General features: G+C 39.9%; 3 protein-coding genes across 6 annotated transcripts in view; 1 reads left to right on the forward strand and 2 right to left on the reverse strand.

Moving 5' to 3' along the window:
• LOC129711244 (cyclic AMP-responsive element-binding protein 3-like protein 3) overlaps positions 1-2,793 on the reverse strand; it is a 30,404-nt gene extending 27,611 nt beyond the window's left edge. Inside the window, exon 1 of the mRNA XM_055658763.1 lies at positions 1,036-2,793. Coding sequence (XP_055514738.1) covers positions 1,036-1,056 — 21 coding nt within the window. The 5' untranslated portion in view covers positions 1,057-2,793. The remainder of the gene's footprint in view (positions 1-1,035) is intronic.
• LOC129711242 (elongation factor 2) overlaps positions 1-22,277 on the forward strand; it is a 523,480-nt gene that overhangs the window by 187,236 nt on the left and 313,967 nt on the right. The gene's annotated exons all lie outside the window — the stretch shown is intronic.
• Positions 12,060-22,252, reverse strand: LOC129711249 (uncharacterized). Of its 3 annotated transcripts, none has more exons than XM_055658773.1 (2): positions 22,115-22,252; positions 12,060-18,595 (listed from the first exon to the last, which is right to left on the reverse strand). In XM_055658773.1, the coding sequence occupies exon 2, from the start codon at positions 13,907-13,909 to the stop codon at positions 12,911-12,913; it is 999 nt and encodes a 332-aa protein (XP_055514748.1). In that variant the 5' UTR covers positions 13,910-18,595; positions 22,115-22,252; the 3' UTR covers positions 12,060-12,910. The 3 variants fall into 3 exon arrangements, with proteins under 3 accessions (XP_055514748.1, XP_055514747.1, XP_055514746.1); XM_055658772.1 differs by having other exon boundaries at positions 22,085-22,229; XM_055658771.1 differs by lacking the exon at positions 22,115-22,252 and adding an exon at positions 21,758-22,055.

Genomic DNA, 22,277 nt, shown 5'->3' on the forward strand with positions numbered 1-22,277 from the left:
GTTCAACCCCTCCGGTGTCTGGACACAAGCACCTAGTGCAATGCAGATGCTCCAGTGCTGTACTAAGAACACAGGATAATAGGGACAGGAGTAGGCTGCTCGACCCATCAAACCTCAAATTTCAATATGATCATGGCTGACCTACCTCAGGCCTCAACTCATCCTCTGCACCAGTTCACAATCCCTAGATCTTTCAAAATTAAACCCAGGTTACAAACACCGAGGTGTACGAAGGAACTGCAGATCCTGATTTAAACCGATGATAGACATAAAAATCTGGAGTAACTCAGCGGGGCAGACAGCATCTCTGGAGAGAAGGAATGGGTGACATTTTGGGTCGAGACACTTCTTCAGAATAGTCATTCGCCACCCTCTGACCAAATAAATTCCTCCTCATCTCCTTCCTAAAGGAACGCCCTATTATTCTGAGCCTATGACCTCTGGTCGTGAAAACATCCTCTCCACATCCACTCAAACCATTCACTAGGCCTTTCACTACTCGGTAGGTCTCTATGAGGTGCCCCCTCATCCTTCTAAAATGGGGATATCAGTCCAATATTCCAAATAAATTCAATGCTTTCCCTAAATGTAAAAAATCCACTTAAAGAATCTGAAAAGGGAAGTATTCCCCTTATGTTTTGGTTACATGTATCTCCCCCCTCCCTCTGTGACTATATAAGATGTCCATGCTATTATCATACTGGTGCCTAAAGGACTTGGCTGTTTGTAAATTACCTGCCATGTTTTCCAAAAAATATATCATATTTCATTTACTGTGAACACTTTGTCTCATGTTGAGATTGTTAAGTCTTAAATTAAAACAAAAAAATATCTCAAAAGAATACAATTTATGAATAAATACACTTTAAAATGTCAGGGTATATAAAAGGTTTCAATCTACCACCCTGAACTGTGCTTTAATCTCGGTGTGAACTTTGGCCTGCTTTAGCGTTTAGTGTTGAAACAGATCTGATAAACAAATGATAAAATCAGATCTTTTAATTTCAAAAGGTATTTAAATTGAAATAAACTTACCCTCCCTGTGACCAGTGTCATTTTCGGAAATGTAATAATATGGAGTTCCTCGGTCCTTCTGCGTTTTGGAAGTTTTTTCTCCTCCACTCACCGATTCACCCTCGCTCTTCCTTTGATTTGAGCTGTGACTAAGTTGAAGTCCAACCAGGGAAAAATAGCTCCAAGTATTGCAACATCAGCTGCCCTTACGATTGGCTGGAAAGGGACTGTTATCTGAACCGAGTGTCATGGGAAGGCAGTGATTGATTGCTGGATATCACACAGATTGTTGAGAATGCCAGGGTGTCACGCAGTAAGTGCCAATTACCCAATAAATAGGGGAGGAGAAAAGGGCCTCACAAAGCTATGCTTTTACGTAAATCAAAGTACCATATTGAAATCTGAGATGAACTTTAGACCATGATCTCAACCCACTGAAGAAAGTGCATGTTTCTTTACTTGCTTGAATAATTGATCACAACAGCAGTACACAAGCATGTTTTATTAGATAATTGTAGATATGAGGACTCTCAAATTCTTTAGCAATGGAAATATATTGTTAAACTCGAGAAGTAGAACAGACCAATGTGTATTTTGCACATGGCCATATCAATAAAAAAATTGATTAGGAAAAAGTCTGAGGCATTCTTTTTGTGTTGTTTTTAGTTTTAGAGATACAGCATAGAAATAGTTGCCTTGGCCCACCGAATCCACATCAGCATTGATTACTCATTCACACTAGTTCTATGTATCCCACTTTCCCATCCACTTACTAAACAAAAGGGCCAATTAACAACAAACCAGTATGTCTTTGTAATATGGGAGGAAACCAGAGCACCTGGAGGAAACCCGCGCAGTCACAGGGAGAGCATGTAAACTCCACACAGACGTAACCCAAAGTCAGGATCGAGCCCAGGTCTCAGGTGCTGTGAAGTAGCAGCTCTAGCTGCTTTATTGAGTGCAATAAAACCAGCTTTTTGCAAATAAACATGTACAAAGTCCTTTCCAACAGATTGGGGAACACAGCTGAGTGTCAGATAATGATGCAAGGCATGAGGGCTGAGACCATGGAGGAAGTAGGTCCTCTGAATGGGGTGGCAATTGGAAGAGAAGTGGATTTGGATTTCAGTGGGTGAGGGATTTGGTGATAAACTGATGAAGATGATGAACAATCAGGTTCGATACTAGCTAACCCAAGCCGTCTTTACTGCCTCAGAATTTTGTCAATAATTTTTATACCACTGATATTGGACTGTACTTTCTTGCTGTTTGTGGTGCAACATTGGTAATCTTCAAGTACTCATTCACAGCAGTAAAGTCACGGTGAATGCCATAATTTAGATCATTTGAGAAGGTGATGAGTCATCTGCCTGAACTGTTACAGTCTATGAGATAGTACCTCCCAGCCCCCAACATTGCTGAAGGCTTGAGAGCTTCAGTAAGCCATCCACATGACAATGAAAGAAGAGCAATGAATCTCCAAGAAAACCTTGAGGTGATGTTATTCCAATATACCTGCTTCTTCCGTCTTTTGAGATGAAAGAGGTTGCAGGTTTGGGAAATATTTGTAAAGAATCTTACTAAGTTCTTGCAGTGCAAATTGTGAATGATACACCCCACAGCCATGTTGCACCACTGAGGGGCAAATTAATGGTTCAAGTGATGGATGAAATGCAAAACAAGTGGGTTATTTTATCTTGACTGAGGTTGAGTCTCTTGTGTGCCGTTGGAGAGCATATGCAGACAAATACAAAATTATCACAGATCATTCCTTTTGTTCTTTTCTCCTCTCCCAATATACCCTCATCCTCTCAGACTGTTTAAAACCTGCTACACCTCCAACCTTTTCACATTCTGATACAAATGAAATGAAAATGAAAATGATTCAATTTATTGTCATTCTGATACAAATCATTGATCTGAAAGGGAGACACCCTTGATCTGAAAGATTAATTCAGTTTCTCTTGTCACAATGCTGCCTGACCTTCTGAGTGATTTCAACCTTTTAATCAAATATTTCAGTAAACTCTTGAAGTGCCTTGTTGGCGATAGAAAGGTTTGAGGAAGTCAGGAGGTGAATGAATAGGATACTGAACGACTCAAGAATCCACAGTATCAATGTGAAAAATAAGGGGAAGATATAAAATTAAGCTAGTAGTGCACAAGGGTCAATCAATGTCAGAGGGATTTTGAATAGGTATTTGTCATCAGAAGTATCTTTAATAAAATTTGCACCAAACCAAGGAATAGAAAAATGGAGTCAAAGGATCTGGGAATCATTCTCAATAGTTAACGTCATACAGTATGGAAATAAGCTTAAGAAGGAACTGCAGATGCTGGAGAATCGAAGGTTACACAAAAAAGCTGGAGAAACTCAGCGGGTGCAGCAGCATCTATGGAGCGAAGGAAGAAGGGTTTCGGCCCGAAACGTTGCCTATTTCCGTCGCTCCATAGATGCTGCTGCACCCGCTGAGTTTCTCCAGCTTTTTTGTGTAACCATGGAAATAAGCTCGTCGACCCAACTTGCCCACATCGACCAACATGCCTCAACTACCTCCTCTGGCTGCTCGTTCCATACACCCACCACTCTTAGTGTGAAAAGGTTACTCCTCAGATTCCTATAAAATCTTTCCCCCTCACCTTAAAACATTCTTACGTTGGATCAATGGTTGGGTCATTCATTTTAGTTTAAAAGGAAATGTGCATTTAAATCAATCCTTGGAAATTCAAAGCCATCCTCTCTGACCAGCTCTTTCAACATTGCCCTGTTATCTTCAAAAGTTTATTTACTCTAATCTTAAAAGATGTAATGAGCTGTGTCTCAATCTGTGTCCAGGATAAACTGTTCTATGTTCGATTGACTCCCTGCACAAAGACCCCTACCAACCACCGTTGGTTTTAAATGAATGATCCCTTCAACTGATTTCCCCAATCAGAGGAATTACCCTGATTCTGTCAGAGTTCATCTATCTATCTATCCATCTACCCATCCATCTTACTAAAACTCTCATCCTGTTTGTTTGTTTGTATGTGTGCGCATGAGATCCCAAAACCCCGACAAAATGGTACACGATGGCGCTACATGTTTTGGCCCACCTTACTCACCATTGTCCTGTGATGTAAATCAAACAAGTTTTGTTCAGATGGTATATTTTAAACTTATTGACATTTTAAACATTACAAAAATCACTTTTCAAAGCACTTTTCCACTTGACCTGCCTGTCAGCCGCGTTCGATATCACAATGATTTCACAATGGAATCCCGAATCCCATTAAAAAATTACGATTTTCAGAAAATCTCAGTTTTAATCAAATTCATTAACAGCTAACATTTTAAAGAAAAAGCGCGCTTTTCATTGAGAATTTAATTTTTTTAAAACGATTTTCATTGTTGGGGTTGGAATGGGGGAGAGGTTTCATTTAAAAAAAAACATTGTGATTTTCATTGTGGGGGTTGTGACAGAGGGGAGGTGAGGAATGTGGGAGCAGGGGATAGAGGGAGAGGAGGGGAGTGGGGGGGGAGGAGGGGGGATAGAGGGAAAGGAGGCAGTGGGGGAGGTGAGGAGGGAGAGTGGGATGGGGGGGAGGTGAGGAGTGGGGGAGCTGGGAGATAGAGAAGAGGGGTGTAGGGAGGGGAGAAGGGTTATGGAGGGAGGGTGGGAGTGACTGAGGGTACGGGAAAGGAGAGGGAGGGAGAAGTGAGGAAGGGTGGGGAGGGGAGAAGGAGAGGAGAAAGAAGAGGGAGGGTGAAGAGGAGGGGGAAGGAGTGTTGGGGATTGAGGGGAAATGGAGGATATGGGTAGGAATAGGGATGGCGAGGCGCAGTTGGGGGAGGGTTGCCGTGACACGCATCACAACGGGGATCTCTGGCGTCACAATTGGAACCCGTCAGCCGTGCCTGCGCAGTTGGGGGCTATGGGTCAGTGGTGGAATATTGCCTTGGGGGACAGGCCCAACGGGTCTGCACCTGGTCTCGTAGTTTCTTAAAAATACAATGAAAGCTCATCTTCTTTTTCCACAATATTGAGGAAATACCCTTTCTCTAGTAATTCAAAATCTGCTTACTTCAATTGATAGTTCCTTTAGTAGATATTTTCTTTTGCTATGTTACTTAATTTGCTTTGCTTAGAATGGTAGATAATTAAATTTAATTGCTGCAACAGCAAGATTTTGAAGTACAAAATAAATTGTATCTATCAATGAATGTTTGCTTAAGCCGTTCCTCACAATTACTCCTTATTTAATCCTTGGTAATTTCAAACACCCTAAAACATTTTTTTTTAATTGTCGCCACTGCTTAATGAAGAAAAAGATGGCAACCAATTTACTCACAGCAAGTACTCATGCATACCAATGAAATAAATAACCAAGGAGTTTGTTATGGTGGATGAGAGAAGAATATTAGGAAGGAATTCAGAAACAACCCAACTGTTCTTCTTCAGATTGCTGCATGGGATTTCAGGCATTTACTTGAATGAGCAAGAGCTTTATGGGCCTGTCCCACTTAGGTGACTTTTTAGGCGACTGCAGGAGACTATGCAGTCGCCACATGGTCGCCACATGTTCGTGGGTAGTTGCCGGGGAGTCGTCTTCATGGTCGCGAGGAGTTCCCGCATTCTGGGAACTAGTTGCGGCCTCATTATGGTCGTTGGAAATTTTCCAACATGTTGAAAAATTAGCGACAACAAGAATGAAGTCGCCATGGAGAGTAGCGAGAATTCTCGTGCCATAGGTGGGTCGCCAGGAGGTCCTAGTGGGTTGCCAGGAGGTCAAAAGTTCTCGTAGGTTGTAGCCGGTGCTGACCTGTGAATTTCATTGGCTCTGAAGAAGGGTTTCGGCCCGAAACGTTGCCTATTTCCTTCGCTCCATAGATGCTGCTGCACCTGCTGAGTTTCTCCAGCTTTTTTGTGTAACCTTCGATTATCCAGCATCTGCAGTTCCTTCTTAAACAATTTCATTGGCTCATTGGGGGACAAAAACCGTAAGCAGTAGTTTTCAGAACCACAGATAACCGACCGGCAATGTTAATGTCTGCCGAGCTTCACAGCTGTGTATCTCTTTAACCACCCCTCTTCCCCCCCCCCCCCCCCCCCCCCTTCTTTCACCCCCCCCCCCCCCCCCTTTCTCCCCTCCCCCCCCACCATCCCCCTCTTTTAAAGGATTTACCGTACACTGGGGAAAAAAACGTATGCTGTAGTTATCGACCGGTAATGTTAAATGTCCGCCGAACTTCACAGCCGTGTATCTTTGGCTTCTTAAAAGTTGTCTCCACCCCTTCTACCTCCTTCTTCTCCATTCTCTCTTCTTCTCCCCCCACCCCTCTTTTAAAGGACTTACCATATATGTGTGTTTGTATCACCTTGGCTTTGCATCGTGCGAATTTCACTCAGACAGCGCTCCCCCTGCTTGCCCTGTCACTTGTAACAGGCCCTTGCCCTGTGTAACAGGCTGGTGAAGATAGCGATGTGTGTGTGTGTGTCCACTCTGGCAGTCGCCATTCCAGTTGCCAGTTTTTCATGTGACTGCCGGCAACATGACAGTCGCCAGCAGTCACCTGAAAAATCGCCCATGGGGACAGGCCCATTAGCATCCTACCCAAAGGCTGCCTGTTATAATGTATGACACTCTCAAACCCTGCTAGATTAAATGATCAGTCAAGATCATGTGCCTACTCACAATGCATCTACAAACATCTGACTCACTGGGAAGTCTGCCATTGTTAAAGGAGGGGCTGCTTATCTTCTACATTTAATAATCATAATTTAAATTAAATATCAACTCTCAATGTATCATCTTCTATGTCACCTGCTGTTGCAATCCTACATACCACAATGAATTATGAACACAAGATCACCAGAGCTGGCCTTAAGCCAATTGGACCAATTGCTCCCAATTAGGCCCCGCGCCTAAGGGGGCCCCGCGCCTAGAGAAGAGTAATCTACTCTCTGCTTATCAAGTACACACAACAACACATAGCAATACATATGTAACACCACATTGCAGGTTCTACAGAAATTCTGTAAATATGAGTAAAAGACTAAGGCACATCGGCAGAACATATTTGAGTGGCAGTAAGAAGAGGAGTGTAGCCAAGGCAAAGAAAGCCAAAGCAGAAAAGGAGAAAGGTGCATTAGATAAGTATTTCAACAACACTATCTCAGAAAATGCAGAAGAGCAAGTAGAAACAAAAAACACAGTGAAGATGATGACACCGAAGGAAGCCAGTCTGAAGAAGTTATGTAAGGCAATAAAAGTGGGAATTTATATACTGAAAGTGAGATCGGCCATTTCGAAAGTGTTGAATTTGACAAACAAGGAAACTCGCCTGTTGATATGACTGCTGGTGCCTCTGAGGCAAGGGAGAACGGGAATTCAAAATTTGCCAGTTTTGTAGAATTAACAGATGATCCTGCAACAAGGCCAGAAATTATAAGTCAGAGTGTTTAGGGACTATTTAGTGAAAAAAGGACCACCTACAATTATAGTAGATTTTTTTCCCCAAGAGAGTGGATCATGTTTTTCAAAATTTCACTGCAAAAGAAAACTGCCAAATGGTGAAATTGTAGATCATCCATCTGTATCGTGATGAAATCTTGTTACTACTGCAAGCTTTTTAATAATAACGCAGCAAGTGCACTTGCAAATTGTGGTTTTAATAACTGGCCGAACATTCATCCAAGACTAGCTGAGCATGAGAACTCAAAAAAGCATTTGCAAGCTATGCTCAGTTGCTGTGAACTGCAGCAAAGATTATCTGCTGAAAAAACTATTGATGAAGTGGTAGAAAAGCTAATCAGACAAGAACCAAAACGCTGGCATCAAGTTTTTGAGCGACTGGTAACCACTGTACAGTTCCTGGCAGAAAGAAATTTGCCATTCCGGGGATCTGAAGAACACATAGGAACACCACATAATGGAAATTTACTTGGTGTTATTGAGTTGCTAGGAAAGTTTGCTCCAGTAATGCAAGATCTGTGAAAAATCCAGAATATGGAAATACATGATCATTATTTAGGAAAAAGAATCCAGAATGGGCTTTTTAAGATAATGGGTCAAGCTGTTCTACAGGAAATCATTTTACGAATCAAGGCTGTTAAGTACTTTGCAGTAATTCTCGACTGTACTCCTGACATCAGTCATCAGGATCAAATGTCGATGGTAGTTAGAAATGTAGCTGATGGTGTACAATCAAATGCTCCAGCAGTAGTATATGAAAATTTCATCAAGTTTTTAGTGGTGGAAAGACACAGGTGAAAATGTGTGCAATACCCTTCTACATGAACTTGAAACATTAGGGCTGAATGTTGAAAATATCCGTGGACAAGGGTATGATAATGGTGCCAATATGAAGTGACACGCCTCAGGTGTGCAGGCACGACTTCTACAGAAGAATTCAAGAGCATTCTTTACACCATGCGCATGTCACAACTATAACCTAGTTCTGGGAGACATGGCCAAGAAATGTCCAGATGCAATGACTTTCTTTGGAACTCTGCAGTGTATTTACACCCTTTTTACATCACCTACTAAAAGATGGACTGTTTTTAGAAAACATGTGACAGATGTGTCTGTAAAACCTCTCTATGAAACACGATGGGAATGTAGAATAGAAAGTGCCAAAGATGTACGGTACCAAGCTGCTGAAGTTTGTAATGCACTAGAAGAGTTAGCAGAAAACACTGATGATGCTCAAGCAAATAGCGATGCTGAATCGTTAGTCAGTCAAATGAGATATTACAAGTTTCTGGCCTCACTAGTTTTCTAGGAACTTCAGAGTGACACTATGGATGTTGCTACAGGGCTTTCTTCATTTCAAAAGCTTTGTAACTGGTTAAAGACATACAGGGAAAAAGGTTTTGATGAAGCCTTGATTGACGTTAGTGAATTTGCCAAAGACCTAGATGCTGAGCCTGTATTCAAGACTCAGAGTAAGCGATTACGCGAAAATAGAAAATTATTTGATTATAAATCTGCAGATGAACCTTTGCCAGATCCCAAAACAGCCTTCAAAGTACAATGTTTTAATCAAGTGGTAGATAGAGCACTGCAAACACTTGAGCCACGGTTTGAACGCAATTATGTCCATTGAATCTGAAATTAGCATGAGTTTAAACTTAGACACAATTCTTAAAGACTTTGCAGAGAAAAAAGCAAGAAAGATAACTTTCTCATAATAAAAGGCAATAATAATATGACTCATTTATAGTTTATGAATTTGCCAATTTGCCAATTTAATAGAAATCCAAAAAAGATCATTTGTTTCCAACAATGCACTTAAATTCTGAATTTTATTTTTCTGAAAATAAAATAAATTAATATTTTTAATAAATCATTTCACAGTATGGGAGGATGGGAGGGTACCAGACAGTTGAAACTGAGCTGTTGCTCATAAACACCACTCAACTTTCAATATATGTCTGGATTTACCAGCTTCTGGAGAGAAACGGTCAAATGTAAAAAATATATATATTTGGTTTAAGCGAGCTCTCGTGGGGAAAGTTGGAAAGAGTCAACTTGGGAGGGAAACCAAGTAGTTAAATCATAAAATCCGTGGTTTTATAGCAAATCTTCCACTCAAATAGGTCTGCAGTAATCAAAGCCCAAAAGGGTAGGATGAGGCTGAAGCCCAAAATTTAATGCCTGGACTGGTTTTTCGCCAATGTTTATTGGTTTTCCAGGATCTAGTTAATTAAATTACTTTTTTTTCATTTCACAGTCAATAGAACAAGTGGTATTGTAACTATGTACTTTTCAGAGGTGATCTACACATTTTGTTTGTTGCACCTCCTAGGGCCGGCCCTGCAAGCAGATGCCTTTAATTTAAGGGAACTAAGCTTCTCACCTAACTACTAAGCTTAGAAATTGCTCCACATTATTTTCTTTCAATGTGGGTCACCCCATTATTGTTTGCGATTGGTTCATTGAAAGAGCAATCACAATTCTGAGAATCACCGAACAGATTTGTCAGTTTCCCTCCATAATGCTATGGAACTGATATTGTTGGTTTCTGTGTGATTTTCCCCATTGAGTGCTTGTACATTCTTGATGCTCTCAGCAGGTACAAACTTAAAGGAACAAAGCACAACACACGTAAAATTCCCCTATAGGGGTTGCGTTGTTGCTGAATGAATGGACAATGGTGAGAGTCTCTCAAGGGGTTAGAGAGATCTGCACAGGTTGGTGAAGAATATTGCGCACAGGAGGCAAGCGACATTGACTTTAGTTTAGTTGAGTTTATTGTCAAATGTACTGAGGTACAGTGTTAAAGGCCTGTCCCACTTGTGCCTCATTTGCTCGTCACGCAGATGGCGCGCGAAGATTTTGTACATCTCAAAATCCCGGGGCGCCGCGCGCAACCGCACGTCACTGCCTACGTCACCACGCACCATGCGCGCATCACGTGCACGTCACGACGTAAATTATGTCACCTAAATGACGCCCAAGTGGGACAGGCCCTTAAATCTTTTGTTGCTTGACTTCTTTCAGGACTTGAGTGCAGTCTGTACTTGGAAAAACATGCAATGCAGATAAATGCCTGAACCCACTTTGTTCAGTACTGTGGCTGAAGAAAACTAGGTGAAATCTCTCCTCAAGCATGGAATTTGCATATCTTGGATTTATGGCACAGACTTTAATGCAAAATTAATCTACTACAGATTAACCTGATATTAAACCACAAAGCATATTTTATGTTGTTATGTGAATGAACTTGTAGCCCCTGTTCTGGTGCAAGCCATGGTTTCTGTCAAATCACAAAACACCTTTACTAATATTATGCACCAACCATATTAAAAACAAATAATTACACTAATCCTACACTAAATTCATTTTTTTAAATTCTCACAGCTCTTCACTTGCCTGTTGAAAACTGAAGAGGTTTATTGCCTTCCAGCTGAAATATTAAGTAGTATTAATATTAACCTAACATTTTAATGAATTATGTAGCTGGACCATTAATTTTTCTTTGCATTTCCACAGTTCTAAGTAAAACGAATGATCATTCTCTTGTCTATGTTGAAATATGTTTACCACATTTTTCCCTATTTTATGAATCTATTTTGATTTAATACTTTCAACCTCAATATTTACAACGCCATCAAACTTTCAAGTCTTTGACAGGTTTGAATATATGGCTCTCGATCCACTAATGAAAGCAGTGAATAGTTGAACCCAATACATCCCCCAGAGGGCCACCTTTATAATATACTGCCAATGTGAGTACCTGCCCATAAACCCTATTCTTTACCTTCAGTTGTTCACATAATCTCCCAAGTCAGGTCAATATTGCACGCTACAGTGCCCCCCATAATGTTTGGGATAAAGACCCATCATTTATTTATTTGTTAAAGAAGAAACTGCAGATGCTGGAAAATCGAGTACACAAAAATGCTGGAGAAACTCAGCGGGTGCAGCGGCATCTATGGAGCGAAGGAAATAGGCAACGTTTCAGGCCGAAACCCCTCTTCAGATTGATTTATTTGCCTCTGTACTCCATAATTTGACATTTGTAATAGAAAAAAAATCACATGTGGTTAAAGTGCATTGTCAGATTTTAATAATTCCATTTTTATACATTTTGGATTCCCCATGTAGAAATTGCAGCAGTGTTTATACATAGTCCCCCATTTCAGGGCACCATAATGTTTGGGACACAGCAATGTCATGTAAATGAAAGTAGTCATGTTTAGTATTTTCTTGCATATCCTCTCATCTGTCCACAAGACCTTTTTCCAGACTGTGGTTGCCCTTTTAAGTACTTCTTGGCAAACTAAGCTGGCCATCCTATTTTTGCGGCTAACCAGTGGTTTGCATCTTGCCGTGTGGGATCTGTATTTCTGTTCATGAGGTCTTCTGCAGACAATGGTCATTGACAAATCCACACCTGAAGAGTGTTTCTGATCTGTCGGACAGGTGTTTAGGGATTTTTCTTTTTAATAGAGAGAATTCTTCTGTTATCAGTTGTGGAGGTCTTCCTTGGCCTGCCAGTTCCTTTGCGATTAGTAAGCCCACCAGTGCTCTTTCATTTTTATGTATAAAAATAGCCTTTATTAAAATCTGACAATGTGCACTTTAACCACATGTGATTTTTTCTATCACAAATCTCAAACTGTGGAGTACAGAGGCAAATAAATAAATGATGGGCCTTTGTCCCAAACATTATGGAGGACACTGTGAACCCATGAGACCGGATGAGGGTCTACATTGAATGACTTCTAGAAACCCATGGACATATCCATTTAGTCACTTCATCTTTACAAACATCTGCTGCCTCTGATTAAAATATTCGAGATGGTCAAACATCCTATCCTTAATTGTTTTTTTGTTTTTTTTTAATTTTTATTAGAAGTCGGTAAGTTACAATACTACACAACACATATGTCTTAATACATTTTTTGTACCGCTTCATTTTTTGAGCTTTAAGAAAAAGATAGAAGTAAAGAAAGTAAAGAAAGTGCGCAAGAGTCGTGAAGGTGCAGGAGAGTGTTGAGAAAAGAAAGCCCCTTAGAAAAGAAGTTAGAGAAGGAAGTAAAGAAAGAAAGAAAGGAGACCCTAGAAAAGAAGGAAAAAGAAAGGAGAAACAATCGCTCTATTATAACATTAAACTCCACAGAAAGGGGACTACCAACCAAGACTGTTTTTGTTGTTTTTTTTGTTTTGTTTTTTTACGCCCCGTTGCCAGATCCTGGTACCTTTTATTTATTTATTTATTTATTTGTTTGTTTTTTAAATTACTATTGCACCTTATGCTTGTAATAGTTCCAAAAACGTAGACCACATCTTTTGGAAGTGGTCTGGTTTGCCTGCTAAGAGGAATCTCATCTCTTCCAGCTGTAGTGTTTCAAACATATTTGATATCCACATTTTTATTGTTGGTGTAGGCGCATTTTTCCAGAATTTAAGTATGAGCTTTTTTTCCCATTATTAGCCCGTAATTGAGTAAATTCTTCTGAAACACGTTTAGTTCAGGGTTACCTTCCGATATTCCAAAAATAATCCATTCTGGTTTTGGTACCAGTTTTATTTTAATTAATTTTGTAAAGATGTCAAATATTTCATTCCAGAATTTTTGTATTTTTGTACAAAAAACAAAAGAATGCGCTATGGTAGCTTCTTGACACAGGCATTTATCACAGATGGGTGAGACATTAGGGAAGAGTTTATTTATTTTAGTTTTTGAATAATATAGTCTATGTAATGTTTTGAATTGGATGAGAGTATGTCGTACGTTGATCGAACATTTATGCACCTGTAATAAGTGATTATCCCAGCTCTCTTTTGAAATGTTTATAGCTAATTCTTGTTCCCAGTCTCTTCTAATTCCATCAGTTGTGGGTATTTCTATATTTAAGATGATGTTATATAAGTACGATATTAGATTAGCTGATTCCGCCTTTGTCTTCATTGCTTCATCCAGTAAGTCTGTAGGCATATTATGATAGTCTTTTGTGTATTTTTTCAGATAATCACGAATTTGAAGATATTTAAAATATTGATTATTTTTCAAATTATATTTCAGTTGTAGTTGTTGAAATGATAGTAATTTTCCCAATTCATACAGATCTCCGAGCATTTTGATTCCCATTCTTTCCCATTGTATAAATGATTTGTCTATAATTGATGGTTTAAACAATGGATTATTAACTATTGGTATTAAAAGAGATAGGTTTCTTAATTTTAGATTCTGTTTTATTTGTTTCCATGTTCTAATTGTGCTATGTATAATTGGATTTTTATTATAATTTTTGTTATTCAGATGTATTGGTGAGAGGAGAGTCGCTCCTATATTACACGGAGAGCAGTCCTCTCTTTCCATTACAATCCAGTCCACCTGCTGGGCAGAATTGTCCAGCAGGTGAATCATATTTTTAATATTTACTGCCCAATTATAATACATAAAGTTAGGGAGCGCTAGACCACCCAACTCTTTTCGTTTATTAAGGTGTGCTCTTTGTATTCTATAAAATATATAAAATTTGTAATGTCTGAGTCCAATTTTTTGAAAAACTTTTTTGGGAGATATATAGGTATTGATTGAAATAGGTATAGGATTTGTGGTAAAAAGATCATTTTTATAGCGTTTATTCTGCTATTTTATCCTTAATTGTAACCATTAGTAATTCCCCAAGAACAAATTGCAGGATAACTGAGCTATACTTGCTTCATTCACTCAATAAGAAGAGATCATCACCAGGCACATGACAAGAAATAATTCACTCTTCCATTCGCTCGTTTGGAACAGACATTGCATCAAACACTGTCTGCTGCTAAAGCTGATTCATGTTTGGAGGGCCCTGCATATCCAATAGCTGAAAAGTATAGTTACCAGCTGAAAATATAAATTTCTTTCAAAATGGAACAGTTACACTACAAGTATAAGAGACACAAGAGCAACTGTTGAGCAAAATGGACAGACAATGTTTTGGTTTCATAATCATAATCACACTTTATTAGCCAAGTATGTTTTGCAATATACGAGATGATACAACTGCTGATGGTAGTAGCATAATGAATTCTGAAGTGTATAAACACATCCTATCTGCTCACATTCAAACAAATGCCTCAAAACTCATTGGCTGGCGGTTCATTCTACAGCAAGACAATGATCCCAAACATACTGCTAAAGCAACAAAGGAATTTCTCAAAGCTAAAAATTGGTTAATTCTTGAGTGGCCAAGTCAACCACCCGATCTGAACCCAATTGAGCATGCCTTTTATATAAGGAAGAGAAAACTAAAGGGGACTAGCCCCCAAAACAAGCATAAGCTAAAGATGGCCGCAATACAGGCCTGGCAGAGCATCACCAGAGAGGACACCCAGCAACTGGTGATGTTCATGAATCGCAGACTTCAAGTTGTCATTGCATGCAAAGGATATGCAACAAAGTACTAAACATGACTATTTTCATTGACATGACATTGTTGTGTCCCAAACATTATGGTGCCCTGAAATGGGGGGTCGATGTATAAACACTGCTGTAATTTCTACATGGCGAAACGAAATTGTATAAAAATTGCCTTATTTAAATCTGACAATGTGCACTTCAACCACATGTGATTTTTTTTCTATTACAAATCTCAAATTGTGGAGTACAGAGGCAAATAAATAAATGATTGGTCTTTGTCCCAAACATTATGTAGGGCACTGTAAATACGACCTTGTGGAACTAATCAAAGCAAAGAAGAAGAATTCTCCCTGCTGAGGAACCCCACGTAGTCACAGGAAGAATGTGCAAACTCCACACAGACAGCACTGTTGGCTGCACCACCATTTATAAAGCAGCAAATCGAATCACTAAAATTGAATGTAAACATCAAGAATAATCATAAAACCATGTAAATGATTTTACCTTAATTGGCCGTAAACTAGTGAACGTCATTGTCACTAAATTATCTAACACCTAAGACTTTATGTTCATCTATTCCCCAACTGCGAGCAACATGTTGGGGATACTATTTGAGGATTCCTGTTGACACAATTTGGTAATACTTCCCTGAAAATTGTGGAGACAACGTTTTCCAATTCTCACCATCAGCAAGGACCATAATCTATCTAAAGGGCCTTAAGAAGCAAAAGTCCTGGGAAAATTGCATCATCAGTTAGTATCGTATGTCTAATGGTAGGCTCTGCCTATCATCATAAGGGAGTTCAGAACTGAGAATAACACAAACTCCCTGCAGTGTCCTCGACTGGCCCATCCCACAGGCTGGGTAATTTGAGCGACACAGCAGTGAGAGTTGGAAGTTTTGGAAAAAAAAGGTCCAATGTCCAAAAACCAGCTCAATAAAATCAACAGAGGCTGTAAACTAGTCGTTTATGATTAACCAATCTGAGCATGATGTCATTCTAAAACTGTCCAAAGAATGCCAAACCTGGTATTAAAATGTAAAAAAAATTAATTAATTTTGCCAGAAAGAAAATTTTTGGTTTAATTTCAAACAAATTTCTCAGGGTAAGTAAAGCCATTCAATATAGAACTGACAAAAGATTTTCAACCTGAATTATTAACCCCATTTCTCTTTCTGCAGACACTGCCTGATCTATAGTATATTTTATTGAATTTATATGTTAGACTTGTCCCCTTATCGAAATCATAGATATTGATAATGAACAACTTGGGACCCAGCAGTGATCCCTGCAACTCTTAATCAGATATAGCCACCCAACCCAAAAATGACCTTTACAGCCAGTAATCTTATGAAGCATGGATACAAAGAGCTCATGGGGTTAAATTGGTGGAGAAAATATTAATGAACAGAAAATCGACAATAGGATTTAATGAAGCAATTTCAGTTTGCCACAGCAAACAAGAGTAAAACATAATACTTGCCTCTCATAATTTGATATATGAATGTAAATGTATGGAACAACGTTGGTGCACTAGTTCATTAAATTAAAAAAATAAATATCCAAATAGTAGCAAGCAATTGGGAAAGCAATCATGACCTTTCCTGCAATGAGTCATGAGTACCAAAATATGTAAGTCTCATAGAAGAGAATTGGTAAGACTTCATTGGAACGCCATGTAAAATACTCTCCATATGTAAAGGAAGATATGGTTGCATTGGAGTTAGTACACTGTAAGTTTACTCAATTGATTCCTGGAATGAAGGGTTCATCCTCAGGTGGTGTTTAAGTATACTTAATGTAACTTAGAAAAATGGGCTATGATCTTACTGAGTAATGAATCTGAGAGGGGTAGACAGGGTAGATGCTCAAACCCTGTTTTCTTTAACTCAAGAGTCTTTGGAATTTTCTACCTCAGTGGGCTGTCAATGTTTAATCATGAAGGACATGTAGTCTTATTATAATGCGATCATTGTGATAGTTGCAATCCTAAGTCATCTTGTGTAATAGAAAATTGCATTATAAAAACAATTATGTCAATGGGAAAAGGGGGTTAGGGGCTGGAAAGGTTCAGACTTGCAATAGCAAATTGATAGCCCTGTCCCATGGTAAGAGTTCATTCCAAGAGCTCTCCCGAGTTAAAAAAAAAATCAAACTTGTGGTAAGCACGGAGAATGAACGTAGCGAGTACGTCAGAGCTAGGGGACGTCTCTTAGCGTCTCGTAACGCTAACGGCAGGTGCTCGGGAAGACTCGCTAATGGCAGGTAAGCACGGGAAGACTCGTGAAGATTTTTCAACATGTTGAAAAATGTCCATGAGAGCCCTGAGTACTGACGAGTGGCCATTACTGTAAATCTCCGAGTTCGAATCAGGGCAAACTCGGGAGAGCTCTTGGAATGAACTCGTACCGTGGGACAGGGCTTTTACTTTCCTGCAGGATTTTCAAAAATAAAGCTATAAATAGCCGTAAGTTTATGTTTGTTACTGCAAGCTAAAAATACTAAAACCTGTCTGTTACAATGTTGAATGCTGAGATAACTAGGTTTTTGGGCACTTAAGGAGATCAGACGATATTGAAACAAGCCAGAAAGTAAAGAAGACCACCCATGATCTCACTGAATTATGGAACTGCTCAAAGGGCTGGAAGACCTCTTTCTACTTCTATTTCCTATATTCTAATTTTACATCCAAGCTCATTCATTGATTGCCAGAAAACTCTGCAAGGTGTTATCCTTTCCATAAGCCCCCAGTTCCTGTTTATAAGAGTCATTTACACATGAGATGTAAGTAACATTTTCCATTTCATTTGAGCATTTTAATTATGCTGGCTATTAGGAGCCATAAAAATTCCCATGTCCTTTATAATGGGAAAATATGGCTAGGAAACTTTAAAAGATTTTAAAGTTTTGTTTATCAAGAGAGTACAAGTCTGAGGATGGCTGAGCTGGTCAACACTGCTCTGGTCAGATGATATTTTAAATACAGCGTCCTATTTCAAATATCATAAACAAGGGGAACATTCAAGTGCAAGAGGCAGTACAGAGAGCAGCTGAGCAAGGGTTTGAATGAGGAAAACAGAGCCAAAATGCAAGCTATTCCAGTAAAGTCTGAGGGCTGACCTTTATGAATAAAGTACACCCACTTAACAACTTTTGACACCTGAAGTATATTTAATGTGCAGGTACTGCATAATTTAAGGATATAAGCCAGAGAATTGCCTTCAATAATTGTTAATAAATTATATGGTATTAATTAATTTGGAATACCATTTTAAACATTTAGGAAGAGGACAACATACATGAAGCCATGGAGTATAAAAGCAAGGATGTGATGCTGAAACATTATAGAACTGGACCAAACCATCCTCATGTAGAGTATTTTGTCCAATGTTGGTCACCTAATTCCACAAAGTTTTGGAGAGGAGATTTACAAGAAAGGCGAGCAGCAGTCAGGAATAGGATTGTGGAATCGGATTTTTTCCCACCATAGAGCTTTAATCATTTGAATGTTTATATGTTAAGCAAAATTCCCATTCTATCTATGTCCCATTTAAAACAATACAGGCCTATCAATCTGTACAACGTTCATTACACTTTATTCCATTGTAGATCCCCATGCATTTACTTTCAATTGGATTCACAGCTTCAAGGGTCATCCTGTGCTTTCAAAACTGGCCACCAGATGGTACTATTGAGTCTTCTCCAGTCAACCTCTCTTGCATGTGCACTTTGGCAGCTGGAAAGAAGAAGTTTGGGTTAAGTGTCACATGATCAAGTGCACAATAACGCATTCCTCTAAATTAATTTCCCCTGCAACAAACCTTTGGTTTCATCCTTGGCAAAAAGCTCCCAATGAGCCAATGAACCACAATGCAAGTGTTTTAGTTCTGAAGTTTGAAAGGTATTCAATTTTTGATATTCTTTTAATGGGCTATTCTTTGGAAAATGAACCAAAATGTTACACACGTGACCAGATGGCATCACATAAAGTAATGCATTAAATAATTATTGTGAGAGGTTAATCTTATTCATTGCTATTTTCCTACCTACAAAACTAAATGCATGTCTGCTAAAGATAAGAACATTCAATTTTTTTTTAATTCACAAAGTTTGTAAGGGCCATTCTTTGGAAAGTGAACCAAATTTCACACACGTGACCAGATGTCGTCACGTCATAAAGTAAGACATTAAAAATTTATTGTAAGAGATTAATCTTATTAATTGCTATTTTCCTACCTATCGGACCATAAGGCATGTCTGCTAAAGATATGAACATCATGAGTTTGTAAGATAAAACTGAGTTATCAAAAAAATGCTTCAGTGTGAGATCACACACGTGACCGGCCATATATGATCTCTGACCCTAAACAAACATTATCAGCGTAACATAAAAATTTAACTTGATAAACTTCGAAAAACATATGAATTATATATACAGTACAAAACAATATACCTGTAATGCTTTAAGAATTAAAAGAGATGTATTCCACAATTTTTCATATTTTTGGTCACACATGTGACTAAGAATGGGCCGAATTTGTTTGCATTCCTCTCAGGCCAGAAAAAAAAAGATCTGGAGTGGGCCACTTTCTTCCTGGAGCCTGCACCTCCCCCCACTTTCAAGATTAGATTAGTTTAGTTTAGATTAAATTAGAGACACAGCAGGCAAACCGCCCTTTCGGCCGACCGAATCCACTCCAACCATCAATCACCCGTTCAAGCTAGTTCTATGTTATCTTACTTTCTCATCCACTCCCTACACACTAGGGCCAATTTGCAGAGACCAATTAACCTACAACGCGCATGTATTTGTGGGAGGAAACCAGAGCACTCAGAGGAAACCCATGCGGTTACAGGGAGAACATGAAAAAAATCCACACAGATAGCAACCAAGGTGAGGATCGAACCTGGGTCTCTGGCACTGTGAGGCAACAGCTCTACCAGCTGCACCACTGTGCTGCCCCAGATTTAGTTCTATCCCAATAGCCCTTCTAGTATAAATGTCTCTTAATTTCTGTCTTGAATATATTCTATTATGCTTCCACAGGCTTCTAAGGTACAAAATGTCTGTCAACCTTCAGTAGACTGTCAACCTTCAAAGACTGTCAACCTTCAGTAAGAAACTCCCTGTTTCTGAGTAATGTTCACTGTCTCTCCCTCTAGTCTGAAAAAGAGGTATAACCCAAGGCGTTATCTGTCTTTTTCACTCCGTGGATGCTGCCTAGCGTGCGGTTCCTCTAGCACTTTGGCCATAGCAAAGGATATCTCAGAGGAAATATTACAAATCCTTTTCCTGTATTCTACCCATCTTCCACAGCAACCAACACCTTCAGTCATCTTCCAAAGCATTTCCCCATCACATTCCAAAACAATACTCACACAATACTATAGCAAAACAATACTTACTCATTTGCTCCAGTAACCTGCTTGCAAATCTAAGAACCCCAATCCCTTCCATGAAGCAATCCCTTCCCTGAAGCATTCAGACTTCATCTCTGGATGTATTGGCCTCTCTTATGCCCGCTGTTAGGTTCAATGCTGTTGCCAAGAATGGGGATTGATCGGTTTTCTTTTTGCTTTTAGTAGTGGCATCTGAATGAAAGTCCATGAAGAACATAAGATGTATTGAAAGAGTTGCCCTCTAAAGTGCTACGTAACTGAAAGCAACATCACACTGAGCTGGAGAAGGACAAACCCTTCATAGATTGCAGCACTAGAGATATTTCACCAGGTGAAAGATCAATACAAGACAGATCCAAATCTCAACCCAAAACATGTAGTGCCGCTGGCAGGACAAACAGACCGACTGTATAAGGTGAAGATAAGACTCAATATTTTTTAACAACTTGATATTTGATAGCAGATGGTGCCAGAAACAAGGCGAATCATTGTGTGCAGCCTCAGAAGTATATTTTACACTACAGTGATTACACTCTTATTTATGTATAATTGTACTTATGTTTAGTATGATTTTACTGGATTATGTACGAAATATTTCACTGCACCTTGATAGGCAAAACAATAAAAGTACATATTGAATTACTGAATCAAATTTTCTATTCCTATTTCAGCCAAACATCTTCTTTTCTCCAAAAATAAGATACTGGAGGACCTTGTTTATTGCACATGATTCCAGCATCTGCAATCTCTTGTGTCTCCACCTTGCTTTCTCTGACCGCTGAGACCCCATTCCCAGCTCCACAAGTAACTGGCCCTCCTGCTCACGTCCACAGCAACCCAAACCTCTCCCATCTCCCAAACAGCCATCACCCTACCCATAACAACGAGGCATAACCTTTAACATAGCAACCAGTCACCACCTCCTCCCACAGCAACCAAGCACCAACCCTTCCCATAGTATTCAGGCACCATCTCTGCCATGGTAACTGACCCACCCCTGTTACTTCCACAGCAAGCAGGACCTTGCCCATATCCTAACAGCACCACTCTTCTCATAGCAATCAGACACCTTTGCTACGATAGCATTCAGACATCTCCTCTGCCATAGCAACCAGTCACATACAACAAATAAACCTGACATTTTCGCCACCTCCAATGTGATCCCACCACTTGCCACATCTTCCCATCTCCTCCCGTTTGCTTTCCGCAGAGACCGCTCCCTCCCTGGATTGTCCCTTCCCACCAGAACCACCCCCTCTACGGGCACTTTCCCTTGTAACCGCACGAAATGCTACATTTGTCGCTTTACCTCCCCCCTTGACTACATTCAAGGACCCAAACAGTCTTTTCAGGAGCGTCAGAGGTTCACCTGCACCTCCTCCACTCTCATCTATTGCATCCGCTGCTCTAGATGTCAGCTGCTGTACCATCAGCGAGACCAAGCATAGGCTTGGCGATCGCTTCGCCGAACACTTCCGCTCGGTTTGCAATAACCAACCTGATCTTCTGGTGGCTCAGCACTTCAACTCCCCCTCCCATTCTAAATCCGACCTTTCTATCCCGGGCCTCCTCCATGGCCAGAGTGAGGACCACCGTAAATTGGAGGAGCAGCACCTCATATTTTGCTTGGGCAATTTGCATCCCAGCAGTATGAACATTGACTTCTCTAATTTAAGGCAGTCCTTACTTTCTCCTCCCCTTCTCAGCTCTCCCTCAGCCGTTTGGCTCCACCTCTTCCTTTCTTCCTCCCGCCCCACATCAGTCTGACGAAGGGTTTCGACACAAAACGTTGCTTATTTCCTACGCTCCATAGATGCTGCCTCACCCGCTGAGTTTCTCAAGCATTTTTGTCTACCTTCGATTTTCCAGCATCTGCAGTTCCTTCTTAAACATTAGGCACCAATCCTTTCATGGTAACAAAGTACTCCACCTCCCATAGTAACAAGACACCACCACCTCCAATAGCAACCAGGCACCACCTGTAACACAGCAAACCAGACACCACCCCCTCCCATGGT

The sequence above is a fragment of the Leucoraja erinacea genome, chromosome 29 (genome assembly GCF_028641065.1).
Source record: "Leucoraja erinacea ecotype New England chromosome 29, Leri_hhj_1, whole genome shotgun sequence".
In the NCBI taxonomy this organism is placed as follows: Eukaryota; Metazoa; Chordata; class Chondrichthyes; order Rajiformes; family Rajidae; genus Leucoraja; species Leucoraja erinaceus.

Coding starts and splice junctions, on each gene's coding strand:
- LOC129711249 (XM_055658773.1), bottom strand. CDS start 13,909: ATGTATTATAATTGGGCAGTAAATATTAAAAATATGATTCACCTGCTG.